General features: G+C 29.6%; 1 protein-coding gene across 5 annotated transcripts in view; it reads left to right on the top strand.

Annotated features, from left to right (window-relative positions):
- Positions 1 to 17,831, top strand: part of LOC126734519 (peripheral plasma membrane protein CASK) — a 681,912-nt gene that overhangs the window by 647,862 nt on the left and 16,219 nt on the right. For all 5 annotated transcript variants that reach the window (XM_050438187.1, XM_050438189.1, XM_050438188.1 and 2 more), the window contains 4 exons: positions 13,233 to 13,331; positions 13,414 to 13,549; positions 15,143 to 15,262; positions 15,318 to 15,440. In XM_050438187.1, the coding sequence (XP_050294144.1) occupies positions 13,233 to 13,331; positions 13,414 to 13,549; positions 15,143 to 15,262; positions 15,318 to 15,440 (478 nt within the window). The remainder of the gene's footprint in view (positions 1 to 13,232; positions 13,332 to 13,413; positions 13,550 to 15,142; positions 15,263 to 15,317; positions 15,441 to 17,831) is intronic.

Here is a 17,831-nt window from a genome sequence, read left to right as displayed (position 1 = left end):
CGGTTTAATGAAAAGAAAAAAATTTAACTTATTCACCGATAGGAAATTTAAAAAGGGATTTTATCTCGTTCAATGCTTCATTCGAAATATCTGTTAAAGTAAAAATTGCCAGTGGTATTTCCATATCTTTAGTAAATGTAAAATTTTTGTAACACACCAAAAAGCTTTGCAAATATTTTCTAAATTATATTTAAGAATATCTTTGGAATTGATATAAAGACAAAATAAGAAGAGATAACAGAGCTTGTTTTCGGTTTTTTTTTAACATTGTTTTAAATTTTTGTAGGCGTCTTTAATGATTTGCTTTGGTATAAAGAAATGAAATGCTGAAAATTATATTGTTACCCTTCGTTTATTGTGAATCGTCAAACAAAGCGTCTTTTTGTTCATTCACAAAGGGAACTTAATTTATTTGCTTATTTTTCAATTATAGTTGTAAGAACGAACAATGGAGCTTAAAGTTATTAGATTAATTTAAAGATAACGGATGATGTAAATGTGAATACTAAGACATCAACTTGAATTGACTTGAATGTATTTAATTAAACTCAAAAGGGATGAAATCTGGTACGAAGAATTCATAACGGTAACAATATGCTTTGTATCAATTTATTCAAGTATTGCAAATATATGTGTGGTGTGTTGTTTGACTTTCACTATTGTGCAGTATTTATATACAGGGTGTTTCACTAAGCGTAGATGGTAGCTATATGTCTTCTTCTTCTTCCTCAAATACAATGGACTCGCGTCGTATTTCGACGGCCGCCCAATATTGTTGTTTATGGACCTACAGTTTAACGTGGGTTCCGAACCACAATGTTTGGCTTTTTATAAGACAAACACAAACAACTATGCCCATGCCGGGATTTGAACCCGAGACCACACGATTGCATCGTGAAGAATGGGGACGAAAATGCTGAAAATTATTTGTTTGAAACTCGGCCATTAGGGGGCGTAATAAAAAGTCAATAATTAAATTCTCTGGATTCATTCTCTAGAAAATCTTTGCTTAAGGTACCTTCCCTTAACATAATTAAAAAGCTTGGAACATTTTTTATCATTTTAATAAAAAACTCGTTGCCCTACCGACTTTTATAAAGTAGGGAAAGCTATTGAAAGTATAATTGTTTAAATTGCTATAACTTTTAAAAGACTTATCTGATTTTGTTTAATCCGTTTTTTAACAGTGAAATGTAAGGACTTTTAACTATTGTATCCAGTAGCACTAGAAAGTTTTTCGTACAATTGGTAGGAGGCGTCGTTTCAATTAAAAACTGTCGATTTCATAATGCTTTGAAGGCGTACCATCTGGAAAAAGCCTTGTACGCAGTGAAGGATTTTTTTCTAGGATAACTTTTTGGGTATCACACACACACTGGCTCTTTTTATATCTTAAAATAGAGAATATATTAGTTTTTTTTTAGTAAATAAATTGCACTTTCATTTTGTATTTAATTAATTTACTGTTATTGACTATTGTGTTTATTTTTATTGACATTTGATATATCATGATGTATATTGACCAGGTACATTGCTTTTGTACAGTTTTGCAGGTATTTTAGTAGTACATTTTGTTTGTATATTTATTTTTATTTTTTTATTTTGTATGTTTTGTTTTTATATGTTTTTTTTTTATTAGCTTTGTCTATAAAATTTTGTAATTTTTTGACAATAAGGCATATGATTGATTGATTGATTGTTACTTTGATTTTTCCACAAAGCTATAAATGGTACGGTATAACTTTTATAGCATAATCGAAAAGTAGATTAAAATAGAGCTGTAACATTTCCTGAACGCACGCATTATAGCAGAAAAGTATTTCGATAACAGTAACTGGGTATACGTTTAAGGACAACAAGAAGTATACAGCCCCTTCATGGTCCAATTAAGAGGCGTCCGGTAAGAAACCATGAAGAAAATGTTATAAACGTTTTCGCATACGTTGAAGCTGTACCGTATTTAAGCACGAAAGAAATTTTGCTTTATCTATAAATTAGTCATCATTCACTATTCCAAATTTTGAAAGAGTCAGCACTATCAAAAAATTATTTTAACAAACCACTCCACTATTGTTAGTGGCTTGAAAAAATGTGCAACGAGAACTCTCAGTTTCTCTTTTAAATGGTATGGACTGAAGAAGCTAGTTTTTCTACTTGTGATAATGTTAATTTGCATAAAATGTAATATTGGTTCTGGGAAAACGTTCACTAGATGCGGCAAGTAGATCACCAAAACATGTGGAGTCTAATTAATTATTAACTATTGAGCCATTTGTTATTGATACACATTTAAATGGTGAAACTTACTCTTTACTTTCTAAGAAATACCTTGCCAACACTATTAGAAGACCTAATAACATGGACCCATAGGTTTTCATTAACCTAAGGATAAACATGTGGAATCAGTATGATGGTTATCGAGAACATTTATTTTCAAAGGGTTCGTTTTTTTCTAAGCGACAGTTACCTAAACAGAGCCCACAACAAGGAAAGATGTAATATATCGTCAATATTGAGGAAGGTTATTGGGTGGAGTCATAAATAAATCAGAAACTTGTTTACTCAAATGTCTACGTTTCGACTTATATTAAGTCATCCTTAGGACACTAAGTCTAAGTTTCTTTAGTTATAATTAAAATACATTTATAATAGGAGCGCAGAATTGTTTCTTGGCTTATTGTTGATTCTAGGTTGCTTACAATAACACCTACAATTAAACCCATGTTAAAAATGTCTTGGTGTCCTAAGAATGACCTAATATAAGTCGAAATGTCTACATTTAAGTAAACAGGTTTCTGTTTTATTTCTGACCCGACCCGACAACCCTCCGCAATATTGAAGATATTGGGTCACAAACACGAAACTGAAAATAATATATCATATTTAAAATGCTCAAAATTCCACTCCTCAATCGTCAATTGAAATACCTGTTCTGTTTGTAGGGAAATAGTTAAGATCTGTATTTTATAAAATAGTGGACACTTGGAACATTAGTAAAGTTTGTTTATTTGGTAAAGTTTTTGTTCTTTAATTTTAACTTTAAACATATTGTAACATTTAAACATACTTTAATTTCTTTAGAATTATTGTGTTTCAATTTAATTATCTTTTTATTATGATAAATTTTAGAAATTTTGGTTATTTGGATTAGTCTGGTGCCTAGATAAACTGTAAACTGTTTGGCACCTCCCTGCCAAATGAAACTCAATAATTATTAATGTTAAGTGACATATCCGCATTAAGCGTCAGAAATTCTAATTTCGGTAATGGCTCGAAAAGTTAAAAAAACCGACTGCGAGTCTCCAGTTTTTCCTACTTTTTGATTTTACTAAAAAATTCTACCGTACTATTTAAACTTACTGAGGCGTCCGGTTTCAAAAGTTTCTAGATCCAAGTAACCAGTTTTACAGAAAATGTAAAAAACCTGTAGTATCAAAACTATTTAAAATACATTTATAAAATTTATTATGTGTAAAAATAGGACCCTTCTAATAAGGTTTTTTGACAAAAAACATATTTTTAGGTGTAACTAGAGAAACAATTTGATAAAAAAGTTTGGATGTAACGAGTTTTGTTAACAAACAGTTTTTGTTAAAAAACAAATTTAAAGAGTTATGAAAACCCGAAAGTAATAAATGATCCGTATAGTTTATGAAATAATACGAAATATTTTGAAAGTGTAACCTACAAAGTTATATTTTCATTAATGTACAAAATAAAATTAAATTCTAAGCCCATCGTCTTAATATTATATAGTCTTAATATTATTGTCTTTAATATTATAGATGACATCTTCAGTATTTGCATTGTCTTCCTGTTCTATCGCACTATTATTGTCAATAATATTCTTGTAGAAAGTCAAATCTTCGTTTGGTGTATATCTCCAGTCCAATCCGAAATGTTTTTTCAAAAGAGCATCAACATCTTTAATTTTAGCTTCTTTAATAGAACGAACTTTTGGCAACGGCTCAGGCTTTATTAAAGTAAGGCTTTTCCCTTTTTTTAGCACTGATTTATAGGTACCAAGATCCGATCTAAAGTTTACTTCTCCTTTAATAACAATACTTTTACCTGTTTGTTGGTTTTGTTTCTTTATAGATATTCTCTTTGCAGTTGAAAATTGGAAATGCCATTGATTAGGTGGCTTAATACAGACCTCAATTACTCTTTGCCAGTCAAAGATATCAAAATCTTTTTCAAGATCAAGTACGGTCGCACCATCAGATAATATTGCTCGATATTCTCGTCGATGAAGGATAACTTCCTTCTTTTTAATTTTTTTTTTAGCTCTTCCAAAGACTCTATCAGGTGGCAAAAACGAATGTCCTACAATGGGAAATATTACGTGAATCTCTTGAACTGAAGTTTCTGTAAAGTAAATCCAATGCATAAGCATGCCAATCATGATGGAGTTTTTATTTTGCCCAGGACAACCATCGCAAAATAGTTTTAAACCACTTAGTTTCTGCCAGATTAAGTGTGGACAATTTGTGATTAACCATTGAAACTATTTCATTAGATCCCTTTCCTCCTATGTTCTCGGTCTAAGTGTAAGAAGTTACAGTATCTTTTGTTTGTGTTGCCTTAGAATGACCTTCACATATGGTAAAGTTATACCAATAAAATTGTCTTGAATAATAGACTGACTGGTTTGGAACGCGCGGCAGCAACAAGTTTTTTTTACAATCAAAACTAAGTTTAATGGTATTATCTTCTGGCTATTTAAGAAGCTCATAAAATGCTTTGGACTTAAGTTTGTGAACTCGTGATTTGCACATTAATTCTGCCTTGGTTTCAGGATTCGAAACAGCTGTAATTTGACATTTTAAGCTAATGCATTCAGAACTTGCATCTGTAGCTGGGGTTTGAAAGCTTATATTAAAATCTTTTGTAAAAATGTCCCTGAAGTAATCATATTTCACTATCAGATCTTTATTTTCACTACAGTATATTTTCCAAAGTTTCCTAATACTCAGATCACTTGCCATATATTGACGTTCGGACTTATTTCTCGTGTAATGAGACTCTACACAGTTTAATCTTTTAATAAAATTTGTGACCCATTGCTTTTTTTGAACATAATGCCTGCTTTTTCGGTCACCACCCCGATTTTCTTTGGGAGGACAACCATCCGATAAGAATTTTTTGCTCAAATTCTGAACTCTAAATCTTGAGATTTCAAGAATTGATAAAAATGCATTGCTGCAAACCGATAGTGTTCCTTTTTTTGTTTTAATAAAATAAGATAAAGAAATTGAATTGCTGCGTGTGCCTTTAAGTGGACGGCGTCTCTTCGGAACATTTTGGGAAGTATGCTTCAGAATAAAATTGTCCTGTTCAATCTTTGTTATTAAAAATTATTTTGATAAAAGCATGCATGAAATTTCCTAATTTCCTGCATACTCAGATCAGTACAAGCAAAGGTCTTCTTATGGCTTCATTTTGGTAGACTTGGAAGCGATTTGGGTCTGTATCTACAAAAAAACGTACTTTTATGTATCTAACTAATTACATAAATACATGAGTACTGACCTTGCACTTTTTGCTTGTGTAGATTTCCATTTCGAGGAATATGCTATTTTCTTTCTACCTTTACCAGGTGTTATAACCATAATAGAATAATTCTCCATAACGCTTTACTCACAGTAAATTAATAATTGTTATAAGTTGTGTTATTAAAAAAAACGTGGAAAATAACAAAACGAAAATGAAATCGTTATTGTATTGCAGTCGGATGTTTACTAAACGCGGGCAAACAAAATCAAAACAACTTGCAGAATTAAGACAGTTTTGAAACCGTACGACAATAATATAATATTTTATTATGGGATGTAAGCAGTTTTGATAATGGAATAAATGAAAGGACCTAAAGAGTTTTGAAATAGTATCTACAAAGGAGTGAGAGAGTTCTGCTACCGTGGCCGGAATATTACATATAATTTTTATTGGATTGAAGAAGTTTTAGTGCAGATATTATTTAGAGAAAGATAAAAAAGCAATTATAGATGGCAGCAGGGCCCTTACCTCGTTTTTTGTATAAAATGGATTTAGAGAGTTTAGAAACCGGACGCCTAAATTACACTTTCACTATCTTGAATCTTTGACCCAAATGATGGAAGATGTTTCAAGGTTTCTAATTATGTTAAAAAAAGGTACCTTAAGCTGACATTTACCAGAGAAAATTAGAATAGAATTATGGACCTTTTGATTCTGCCATTTTGTGGTCAAATATTAAACTTGAAAATAATCTCCAGCATTTTCTTTTGGCTACTTTTATAATATAAAAAAAAATCAATTAATTTCTGAATTACAGTTCTCGAGACAGCTGCGATCCACGCTTAGTGAAATACCCCATATAATTTAAAATTTGTTATGATTATGTGGTTTAAACAGAATTTTTTATTTTCGTTTTACCAAAAACCATTTGAGACATGGACGAGTGTGTAAATACTGTTACGCAAAATATACTCGTATCAACAAAAAGTTATCTAATATATGAAAGGCAGGGATGCAAGAGGTGTAATAAGATGGACGTTAAATACTTTTTTAAAGAATGTGATTAGTTAACGTTACTCTTTTAATTAGAACTTAACTACCGAAGGAAAAAGTCACTTTTCCTCCTATGGCGAATACAAATTTGATGAATTGAGTGATGATATTTACTTATGAACAAAAGAGCCTAGTAAAAAATAATTAAATCGAATAAGGGAGAAACATGTAACGAATTCTGTTAAATCTAATAAATTACGTTATTGAGTAACCAGATGGCACTTAAATGTGAGTCTTTCATTTTGCACCTGATAAATAAATAATAACATTTGGTGGATTTAGCTTAGAGTATTAAAAATATTTATGTTTCCAGTGTTTCTTATGTCCCTAGATATTAAAAACTTATTTTTAAGTATTTTTATATCTCACGACATTGTCATCCGGAAAAATCGTCTTATAGAAAAATTAAATACTTTAGCGAACTTAGAAAGTTAAATAATGATAGTTATTTTCAACATAACCTAGTATTCTACAAAAGGTTCCTTGCTGAGGTCTGATAAGAAGATATGATACGAGCTATTTATTGGTCTAAACAGTTCTAACCCTAAATAAGGTTTATAGAAGGTACACAAAAAAATGAATAAAAATTAATCATGACTGTGAAATAACAAACATATAAAAAAAAGAGTGAAAATCTCCCTATAAAATAATTGTTTATTTTTCAGTACTTAATATTTCCACTATATTAAATATAATATCTTTTTTTTACTTTTGATTCAAATAGATTGATATCATTAACTAAATATAATAATAATATCATTCTATTTAAAGTTCCAAAGAAAATTAAAAAAAGGGAAATATGGTAAACAGAACTATGGTAACTCGTTTGCCTCTGAGATACAGGGTGAAAACTAAAGATTTGGGTTTTGTGGTGGCTTCAATTTCCAATATAAGCTTAATTGTATTTGTTTCACAAAAAAGTAATATAGGTTTGCCATAACTGCAAAATTAGATCATTTCAAATTATTGAGATACCCTGCAATTATATTCAAAATGGTACACAGTTTATACAACAACTATATCTAGGAGTAAGTGATTAGTTATTATAATTAAACCAAAATTATAAAGGCTTTTAAAACTATTTTTTTGCCTCCCCTCTTGCCTTATTTGATATTCTGAGCACATAGTATTAAACCAAAAATATATTGAATTTTAATGAGATTATCGATATAATATTTTTATTTATAACTTTCAAGGGGATGTCTAAAATATTTTTTTTTTATCTTAACTGTAGTAATTACGTCCCCTATTAGCAATTTCTGTTGCCACTTTTATCAACCATTTTTTTTCTAAGACTCCTGGATTATGCATTCTCGATATAATCTAGCGTTGATTAAATACTGGTTATTCAAATATTCAATCAGCGAGACTAGCATTGTGTTAACGACCAATTGACTAACTGTACAATGTGCTAAGACTATTATTGGATCGGATAATTACAGCGGGAATCCAATTATTGCCGGAACCCTTTGAGATACTAATATGAAGGTATTTTGTGCTGCACAATGACTAATGAATATCAGTTCAGGCGATGACACTTACTTAATTTAACTGCAGGTGCCTTACTTAGATATCTAGTAAATAGTAATAATAACTCTAGTTTATTTAATTTTATATAGCTTGTCAACGAGAAATTAAATTATAAAATGTTTCTCCTAAAATATATTCTTTTCGGAATTACAATACCTAGTAATAACTACTACAATTTTTTTTTATTACAAAGATTAACACATAATGATAGAATCATATTATATCAATATGAAATCGTAATTCGGAGTGAATTATACCAAGTTTTATTATTTTTAAAAAACTGTTTAAGTTCTTGAATTTGCGATTCAGAATTTACAATATGGTTTATATCAATCTCAATCGATCGATCTCAGATCCACGTATGTTTTTTTTTATTAAATTTTAGAAATATGCTCGACTCTTGAATTTTTGATTATTTGACTTTTATTATGAATCTATTCTGCATAACTTAAATGCCTACGGTAAACTGTTTACTAATACGTTCAAAAACTAATGAACCACAGGCAGTAATACGGCGAAAGTAAAGTAAAATTTAAAACTATTAATTATGTTTAGGCATTTACCATGATTTACGCAGCTATTGAAATATAGAAGAAGCAAGAAGAAAATAAAGTCAGAAATATACTGTTATTTTAGAGATGAGACATGGGACCTTTGAACCTTTAAACACAAGCAACTCAAACAACTTTTCTGTTATTTGTTCTTCATTAAAATATTGATGGGGATCTGGTTTTCATAATTTAAAGGTAATTCGTTTATTACCGACGAACGAATTATTTGGAAAATTAGAAATCAGGGATTTAGTCAGCAGTAAAAAAAAAACAGAAAGGAGTTTTAAGGGTCGAAATTGGATCTAGTGTCTATATTAGGGTTTTAAGACCGAGAATAAAAATACGCCGAATAATATTAATTATTTACTAAAATTTTAAATACTGATCAGCATTTTTTTCTACATTATTATCGAGAAATTTCATAGAATGGTCAAATATTTATTTTTTTCAATTTTGCTTTTGACATATAATAACTAAGTATTTTTTGCATTTAAATGACATGCGAATGCGTTATTTCATTAAGGTTATCATGTTTTTTTTTAATTACCTAAATATTACATTATAAAGATATTATTATTGTAAGGAAATCCGAGAAATAATACCAATTCTTGTTTAAAATGATTCTTAAAATCTGCTTTGAATTATTTCTAGTAGTCTAGTTTGTATCTAAATTAGATTTTTCTAGTTTGTTTACAATATGTTTAATCAGATTAATAATTAAAAAAACCCAAAAAAGAAAGAGCAAGTATAAATAATTTTAGAATACGTCACCAAATAGAACACTATTGCTCCTGAAAACCTATTGTATCATAAAGAGGAGGTTGTGATTGTTTCTGAGATCATGTGCTGTAGGTGTGAGTAACTTGAAATTATCAAATATTTTTCTATTTTTGTAAACATACACAACTTTTTCTAAAATGTATATGGAGAAAACTTAAAAAAAGTATCAAAATTGTGTTATCACTGAAAGATGATCAGCATTATTTTATTATTTGCAGTTTAAATTGAATTCTCATGGAATAGTACTAAACTAGATAAGCTCTTTAAATCTGTGCCTAATTAAACCATATCTTTGATAGTCCTATGGTTAGAACCTTAGATAGTCCTATAGTGGGACCTAAATCACGAGACAGTTTAACTAATAACCAAAACTCTTTATGTCAAATTTGTCTAGTGATTTGTATATCTTAGATGACTAAGTTGTTTTCCTATACCGTTCTGAAGGAGTTCTGAAGCTAGAACAAGAATTACAACCTCAAGTATATACTTGTTGACTCTATTTAAATTTGTTGTTAAATACAGTTCATAGCACACTAATAAATTAGCGCTCGCAAAGAAACGATTTTCTAAAATCAGCTCAGTGATTTAACTTTTGCTTTAGATGACTAGCTGTGAAAAAAATATTATTATCATCAGTATAAGTAAAATCTATATTGTTGTGACGAATTCATAATAAGTGACCTATTTTTTTGGGTACGACGTCAGTACTTCAGTGAATAAGCATATTATTGTATTTAAGAATTATTGGAATACCTTTAAATTATCCTATGCAATACAAGTCTCATAATATGTGGATAACCTCCCCGAATGCAAATATACAAGAAAAAAAAGCGAACTTTTAACCTAAAGGGCGCCTCTGAAAAGCATGTTTATTTTAAATAATTTTTAAAAATTTTAGAATTTTGATTAGCAGAAGAGTCTCCTTAAAATTAACTTCTTAGATATCTGGATAATTTTGCTTTCGGGCGAACTACCTTCAACAGGTTCTTAGCCTTTTTTACACGTTGTGTGTTAAAAGTAAAAAGCATAGTATAGTTTTTTTAATAGTACGGATCTTATTCTAACAAAAGATACTCCGAATCATTGTCGATAAAATAAACAATTTTCGAGAAAAAAACAATTTTTATTTTATTAACGAATTTATCGGCATTTCAGCCAAATATTTGATTCTATTTGATAATTGAGTAGAAATTAAATAAATTGAATTTAATAATAATAATATTATCTTAGTTAAGTTAAATTCTCATTATCCTCACAATAAAATGCAAATCGTTTTTTTTAAACTGATGTTTTATGCATCAGATACTAAAAAATACAAAAATTATAAACTTTATATCTTAATTAGTTTTAAAAACCTACCAGAACATTATAAAAAGCAGCACAAAAGTCTTACAAATTTTGACCAAAATATTTATTTAATGATAAAATTAACAAAAATAATAGAATATTAAAAATAATACAGCTAGAAACGCCTATCTTAAGTACACTACCGCTCAAAAGTATTTGCCCACATATGACTGTTTTAAAGTTATAACTAAAAATAATAAATCTAAAAATCTAAAAATCTAATTAAATTTAAAAAAATCAAATTTTAGATTCATCTACATGTCCTCCTCGATTTTTAATAATAGCCTCACAGAGTTTTGGTAGTCTTCTAATTAATTTGTCCAAAGTTTCCTAAGGTATCTTGTGCCACTCATCTTGCATGATCCTCCACAAGTCTTCTTTTGATGTGGGGCATGATTTTCGCACTTGTCTATCCAGGTCATCCGACAATAATTCGATAGGATTGAGGTCCGGTGATTGTGAGGGCCATACCATAACTTTCAGAAAATGTTGCCTTTGTAATTGACCTAAATATTACTTGCACAATTTCGACGTGTGCTTGGGATCATTGTCATGTTGAAAGATGAAGTTTTCCCCAATTATTCGAGTACCAGAAGGAAGTACATTGTCACTTAAAATTGTTTTGTAACCCTCTTTTCAAAGAATTCCCTCTATTCTAATTAGATCGCCCACTGCAGATCCTCCAAAACAACCCCACACCATCACCGAACCACCACCGTACAGTTCTTAGCGATCCTTTCATTGCCATAACGGCGAACAAAAACTCGCCTCTTCGTTCCAAAAACCTCGAATTTCGACTCGTCACTCCAGAGAACTTTCTTCCAGTCATCAATGGTCCATTTTTTGTATGATTGGGCTCACTCAAGTCTTTTCTTCTTATTAACATCCTTCAGTAGCGATTTTGATACACCTAAACGTCCTTTAAGACCAGTATTATAAAGTCGCCGTTTTATTGTCGAAACACTGACCGCTTTTTTACGCTCCTTGTTGATTTTTACTGTGATTTCAGGGGCGGAAGGCGTCTATTGCGTTTGCTTGTAATTATAATATTTAAATCCTCCTTTGAACTTGTTGCCCTTAGCCTTCCCGATCGAGGTTTGTTGTAATAGTCCCTTCTCTGGTGAATTTTCTAACATTATAATCGACAGTCCGCCTTGGAATTCCCAAATCCGTCGAAATTTGACGGTTAGTCTTTCCAGCCCTATGAAGTCCAATGATAATACCTTTTGTTTCTACTGATAACTCTTTTGTTTTAGCCATTTTAAAGAATGTTGAAAAACCAGCAAAGAAACGGTGACAATCATCAATAAGCAAGCGAAATTATTTACACAAAATCAATTCTTGAAGGCTAAACAGGAACTTAAGAGGAAAAATATGGAAAAATAAATATTTATTATTATTTATTTCTTTAAAAGAGCTAAATAAGTTCAAAAATCGCAAGTGTCAAAGTTAGTCTGTTTATTAACGTCAGGAGATTATATCACTCTATTTATTTCTAAAGTTTGCAATAAATCCAATTTAAACCCGTTCTGAGAGATATAAAGAACTTCTGTATTGAGTGTCGAATTAAAGTTATGATCTGACTTCAGAATATGTTTGGCAAAAGAAAAACTTTTTTCGGTTTTCATCATTTTAATTATTATTTAGGTCTGATGATGCTCTAGTCGAGCGAAACATGTAACCTTTGTCGTTTTATTAAATGTATATTTTGTGATGCTGTAGATTTTGTGTGTTTACCTTTTATAAAAGTGTATGACCAGCATCTTTGGGATAATGGATGAATTTTTGAGAGTTAAAAATTGTTGTTGGTTAAATTAAAGTTTTCTGTTAATGAATCTGAGGTATTCGTTTACTCTGACCTCAGTTCTCTTTCTGCTTCGACCCACGTAGCAAACCTTACATTTTAGATGGCAACAATTAATTCGGTAAACACCAGACCTGTGTATTTTCACTGTAACTTTGTCTTTATTGTTTGACTAAGTGTTTCGCCAGCCAAGCTATCCTCTTTTAAAATATATATTAGGCTTTAATTGTGATTCGTTAGAGTGAAAATACTTAGCCAGCAGGACACAGGCAGTACGAGACATTCCCAAAATAAATCAGAGAACAGTATGTTTTGAGTTTTGGAAACTTCGGCAGATTGCGTCAAAAGCAGTGATTTTCTTTGAATGCTGAAATGCATAATACACTTATTTAAAAAAATGTTTTATATTCAATTGTGGGATAAATGACAGCCTTGCTTAACTTACATAATTCCACTAGTACAGACTTCTTCACTAATATGGTATAGTCATTTTACTCCTAGAATCTTGGACAGTTTTATAATCCTTAATATTTCATCTACATTAAACTATGATAAATAAATGATTTTATTGACATTTTTATGTTATGGATGAAAATAGGATTTTTTTATTGGTTTTGGTAAAAGTTATTTTATAAATACTCTAATAATTCTTTAATATATATTTTTTTCAGATATTCGTCAGGGCACAATTCGACTACGATCCTCTAGAGGACGATCTGATTCCGTGTGCGCAAGCGGGTATAGCCTTTAAAACTGGTGATATATTACAAGTAAGAGTTTCGTAAATTATCATAAGATCTTTAAAGTAAATTATTTAAATTTAAATTCACTAAATCATAACGCATTCTTTAGATTATTAGTAAAGATGATCATCACTGGTGGCAAGCTCGCAAAGATCAAGCAGGATCAGCTGGTCTGATCCCATCACCTGAATTGCAAGAATGGAGGGCTGCATGTGCAGCAATGGAAAAGACTAAACAGGAACAAGGTGCGAATTATAAAAATTAAAATAATATATTTATAAGAGAAACTAAAAATTGCTGTATATTTTTGGTTGCCTATTAAATAATATTGATATATATGTACATATAAAGTTTCTTGAATAAGTAGCCAAGAGTAACCAAAATTTGTATGCACTTCATAATTAAAATAATTATTTTATAATTCTGACAACTTTTATTAGATTTATTTATTACTCTTCGTTTTTCATCGTAAAAGTGAAAACTAAAATGAGGCATTCTCTATTTTTAAGCATATATACAAGACACACATTCAAATAACGCTAAAAATATTTTGAAATTCGATTTTTTTTTACAAGCTAATCTTTGCGTTATTTTGTCGATCACCCCAAGTTACCATAATTTTTTTTATCAACTAACTGAGTGATGAGTTGAACCAAACAAAAATAACCATGTATAAATAGATGACATAATCACATTAAGCATAATATTTTTATTTACCTAATTATATTTTTAATTTATTTAAGTACTTTCTTAAAAATCTTTACTTAAGTAAAAAAAATGTTTTATTTTACAGCAGATCATTGCAATACAAATTGAATATTTTCAACTCTTTGCACCTTTTTCTTATTCAACACTATTTACTCTACTTATTAGCATTTAACGTACACCTAGACCCTATGCATGGTACATAATTCTATTTGTACCTCTAAATCCTTATTTACGAAAATGCTAAATGTAATATACCTGTACAAATATATTTATTTAATATTTTTTACTTAAAGCATGTTACACATTTTAATTATACGATATTATATGGTTTTAAGTTTTTTTTTTACAATGTGTATTTTAGAACTATGGGACCTTTAAACTTACATTCAATCTTTTTAATTTTTATATTATTATTTAAAAATTTGTGAAACAAAAAAAATTGAAAAAATATTGAATAAATATAAATATTTGTGTAATATTTAACAAAAAAAAGATCTGATTTTCCCAGATACAATCTATATTTGTATTATCTTGATATTAATTACAAATATTAAAATAGTTCTAAACTACCTATATAAATGTAAATATGTATTATATGTTGTGATTTATATTTCTGTTGTAATGATAGATTTCGAAAAAGGATGTACTTCACACGCTAACGGGTGTGATGGTTCAACAGGTATAGAATAAGAATCTAGTTCAGTTTGTAGATAAATATAGCAGCATATATTAAATTAAAAAATATGTATAAAAAAATTAGAAGTGATTGGATTTTTCAAAATAAAGAGTAAAATATAAATTTTATAATGAAGCTTTTATCCAAACAATTCGTGCCGATGGGAAAATTCACCCTATTAGTCTAGATTTCGCTTCTCTAATCCATCGATTTAATTCAAGCTTAACTCGAAGATACGATTTTGCTTTTAGGCAATATTTTATTCTATTTTCATCTTAATTTTAGCAAACTTCTTTTTTCTCTAACAGTCTCTGCATGCCTTAGGTGCTTTTTGATTTATATTTGTCTCTAGATGTGAATGAATGATATGCTGGGAAAAATAAAACATTTAAATATGCATGCGGTTAATTAAAATGAAATCTGTACAATTAATTAACAGATGCCTTCTTTACAGTCAATTGCTCAATATTTGGAAGAAAAAAGAAGCAGTACAAGGATAAATATTTGGCTAAGCACAACGCAGTTTTTGACCAATTAGATTTAGTTACTTATGAAGAAGTTGTCAAATTACCTAGTAAGTTTTCTTTTTTAAAATTAATAAATTGAAATAATTTAATATAAATCTATAGTGACCGATCCAGCATTTCAAAGAAGAACTCTTGTACTGCTCGGAGCACACGGAGTTGGCAGGAGGCATATAAAGAACACACTTATAGCAAGACATCCTGATCAATACGCCTACCCAATTCCACGTAAGTATATTACTGGTTCGTATGTTTAATAATTACAAAAATGTTAATATCAATGCCTGTTGATGCATATGTTGTACGGGCAAACTTTCACTAGCTTTTCCTTCTCAGTTCGTTCATCAAATAAACAAATTACAAACTTTGCTGTTCAACAACGCATTTTTAATGTTTTAGGTTCAATATATACGTTAAACTTTTTGACATTCGATATTGAACTACTTCTACAAACCCAGCAACACTAAGTTGACAATTTTCTTGGAACAGAGACTTTCTGAATGTTAATCAAGGAGTTCGTTTTACCTAAGAATCAAATTCAACTGAAGATTTCTTTTTATCTGAAACATCGTAATCTTGTTGTGTGAAATGTTTATATGAACATTGCGCTCTTAATAAAGATATTCCTAGAAAACTATCACTAACTTTTTCTTCTTCAGTTTGGTCATGAAACAAGAACAAAATTTGCTGTTGCAACAACAATGCGTGTTTCAACTTTGGAGAAAATATTTTAACCCAAATTTATAAAGATCCGATATCAAACTCCTTAAAGCTCTGTGATACTAAGTCAACGACTTGCCTGCACCAGATCTGTGACTTTCTATGAACGAAGTAGTTCGTCCTAGCTAAGAATCAAATTCAACTAAAGATTACTATTGAATCAAGGAGGGCACTTGTAAAATCTGAAGCATCGTAATGTATTTGTGTCAAAAGTTTTGATAAACATTTTCTTTTATTTTACGCTGTTTATGAAGAACTTTTTTTGCAGCAAACTGGTATTATCTTCTTTTTAATAGTTTAGTCATCTTCAATTTTCTTGACAAATTAGCCTGAATTTATCGAGATCCAATAATGAATCCCTTGAAAGTTTTCTGGCAGTAACTCAAGAATTTTCCCGCATCGGATTTGTGACTTTGTGAAAGTGAATGAGGAAGTTTATGCTAGCTAGCTAGAGAATCTAATTCAACTGAAGATTACTTTTCAAATCAAATTAAAACAATTTTATTACCCTTTAGAAATACAAAAATAAAACATAAATAGTATGCTTTTAACTATTAATTAACTGTATATTGAGCTGTAAGCAAGTCTAGTATGTGAAAAGATACACCTGCATAGTGTTGCATTTTAGAATATTATAGGCCATCCTTCATATCAGCTACATAGTTAGAAAGTAGTAGTCCCAATATAGACCCCTATGGGACACATGTAATTAATGGCAAGAAATTTGAGTATCTTAGATAAGAATCCTTAAAATTCGACTTTCAAGATAAGATTTAAAAAATGTAATACTGCTTTTTGAAAACCCAGTGCTGTAATTTAGCTAATAATCTTAATTAAACTCCAGCAGAGTTAGACACGCTATTTATTTAATGTAATTTTTGGGCTCTGATATCATTAATCGTACTCAAAAGACTTGTGGTAGTATTAAATAATTTTCGGAAACCTGATTGAAATTAATTAATTACATATATTTTAAACTTACACAGAGACTCCAAAATTTTATTCTAAATATGAGGTACTACTTTTGAATCAACAATGCGACTCGTAAAATCTTATTTTAAAATATTGAACTTTTAAACTAAGTGCTTCTAAAACTACTACTATTTTGAATAAAATATCTTACAAGTTTGAAGCTAGTCGCTAGAATTTGCTAAATAATAATAATAATAATAATAATAATAATAATAATAATAATAATAATAATAATAATAATAATCGTCTTTTATTCAAAAAAAAACAACAGATTGACAAATATTACAAATGAAAAAAAAGTCTAGCCTAAGGCTACTCAAACTTAACCCTAATGAATAATAAATAAATGTCGGTAATCATACATAATAATAAGAATAAGAAAAATAATATTAAGATGAAATATTATAAAGAAATAATTGCTCCCACCAAAAAATACTTATACCATTCTTTATACCCAAGACGGGGGAGATATAACACTTACAACCTGCACCAAAACAATACTGTACACAAACAAACACCCTTGTATGCAATCGTATACAACCATCATGCTACCTCTGGAGCACACGATACTAGTGAGTTAAAAAATAGGAGCTTAACTGTTCTCTAAATAAATACAGCCTAAATCCTGACTTAAACTTGGTTAAATTATGAAGTAGTAAATCATTGTTTGGCAAGGAGTTACATGTTTTAATCGCATTGTAAGTAAAAGACCTCTTGTATGTTCTTGTATTATGTCGAGGAATAACATATTTAAATTTTCAAAGCAAAATAATAGACGAAGGGTCCTGTTTACTTCACAATCTTTATCTCAAGAATCCCGACGCGTTTCGGTTGTTAAACCATTGTCAAGTGAAAAATGATAATATTACAAAATGTCCATAAAAAGTTTAAAAAACGGCACACACATAACATTAAAATACATCAATA

Source organism: Anthonomus grandis, chromosome 3 (genome assembly GCF_022605725.1).
Source record: "Anthonomus grandis grandis chromosome 3, icAntGran1.3, whole genome shotgun sequence".
Taxonomy (NCBI): domain Eukaryota; kingdom Metazoa; phylum Arthropoda; class Insecta; order Coleoptera; family Curculionidae; genus Anthonomus; species Anthonomus grandis.
This window is presented reverse-complemented; position numbering and strand designations above follow the sequence as displayed.